Consider the following 1,437-nt stretch of genomic DNA (forward strand, 5'->3'; position numbering starts at 1 on the left):
CGGTGATGCAACAATACATTGTACATAGACAGCTAAAACACCTCGGCACTCCACTAAAAGCTAAAAAACAAAAACGAGACAGTGGCAACTGGCAAGCAAGATCCATGGAACCTGATGTATCAGCAGCAGTAATCTGTCAATCAGTGAGTGAAAGTGTAGAAGACGGTGCTGATGTACACGACGAGGGCGGTGGAGACGAGCCCGACGAGCCCCGCGGCGGCCTTGGCAGCGGCCCGGTTGCTGGCGCATCCCAGGGTGCCGAGCCGGATCTGCACGACCATCACCATGGACGCCATCAAGAAGACGCAGCCGACGACGGAGCCCACGGCGGAGGCCAGCATCCCGAGCCGGAGCAGGCGGGCGTCGATGTGGGCGTGCGTGTCGTCAGGATCCTTGGAGTTGATGAGGTTGATCGCGAGCTTGAGGCCCTGCGCGACGAGGCTGGAGAAGAGGAAGGAGGAGAAGGCGACCACCTCGAGGACCAGCAGGGACCGCGCCACGTCGGGCCCGGCGTCGCAGGACGGGTCTCCGGCAAGGCTGCGGAGCTCGCCGGGGCTCGCGAGGGAGAGGCCCACGAAGACGGCCACCGTGAAGAGCGAGTTCACGTTGACCACCCCGTCCAGCGCCGTCACGTGCACGCTCGTCGTGTTCGCCGACAGCGCCGCCGGGAGCTTCCACTCGTAGCCGTGGTGATGGCCGCCGCCGTTGCCGCGCTCGTCAGATCTGGGGCAATCAGAAGCAAAAGGAAAACAGCATCTTCGGGCGCTTCCCTTCCAAAAAAAATGGAGTTCTTGGTCGGTGCAACCAATGCAAGAACATCTTGTTCGGATTCGAGGAGGTGAATCCGAGAGTGCGCCAGGTACAGAAGACTTACTCATCCATGGGACGCAGGGAGGAGGTTGGATCGGATGCTTTGCTTCTTCAGATGCTGCTGTCTTGCAGATCGAGTTGCTTTTGCTTGTTGGGAATGTGGGGATCAAAAGAAAGATGCGGAGAGCGTTTGGGGAACTGAGGGGCCAATCGCAAAACGACCGTGGCGACCGACCGACCGTCGTGGACCGACCGTCCGCCTTCATCACGCGGAGCTAGCAAGAATACCGTGCCATGTCATCGAAATACGAGGCAGAAGCGAGATTAGGGCTGTACGTGGCCTATTTCTTTTTCAAGTGATAACTCAGGAACGTTCTCTCTTTAGGAGTCCCCAGGAAACGTTCTCTCACAGCCATTGGATCAAGATCATGCAGGTCACAATTATTATTTTTTAAATCGCTGGCATTTTTTTGCACTACGTGGCAATCGGGTAAACGCTCCCAGGGAACGTTCCTAAATATTGCGGTCCATTAAAAAACCTTTTAAAACGCCTTAACAAAAAAAAAATCCAAGTCTGCACAAATAGGAATCGCACTAGAGCATTTTCTTAGTTCAACCACTATAAAG

At 55.5% G+C, this 1,437-nt stretch overlaps 1 protein-coding gene across 1 annotated transcript; it reads right to left on the minus strand.

Moving 5' to 3' along the window:
* Nucleotides 1-6: 6 nt before the first annotated feature.
* On the minus strand, nucleotides 7-1,009 carry LOC119341684. The gene is made up of 2 exons (XM_037613548.1): nucleotides 875-1,009; nucleotides 7-723 (listed from the first exon to the last, which is right to left on the minus strand). The coding sequence occupies exons 1-2, from the start codon at nucleotides 880-882 to the stop codon at nucleotides 141-143; spliced, it is 591 nt and encodes a 196-aa protein (XP_037469445.1). The 5' UTR covers nucleotides 883-1,009; the 3' UTR covers nucleotides 7-140.
* Nucleotides 1,010-1,437: the final 428 nt, after the last annotated feature.

The sequence above is a fragment of the Triticum dicoccoides genome, chromosome 7B (genome assembly GCF_002162155.2).
Source record: "Triticum dicoccoides isolate Atlit2015 ecotype Zavitan chromosome 7B, WEW_v2.0, whole genome shotgun sequence".
Classification (NCBI taxonomy): Eukaryota; Viridiplantae; Streptophyta; class Magnoliopsida; order Poales; family Poaceae; genus Triticum; species Triticum dicoccoides.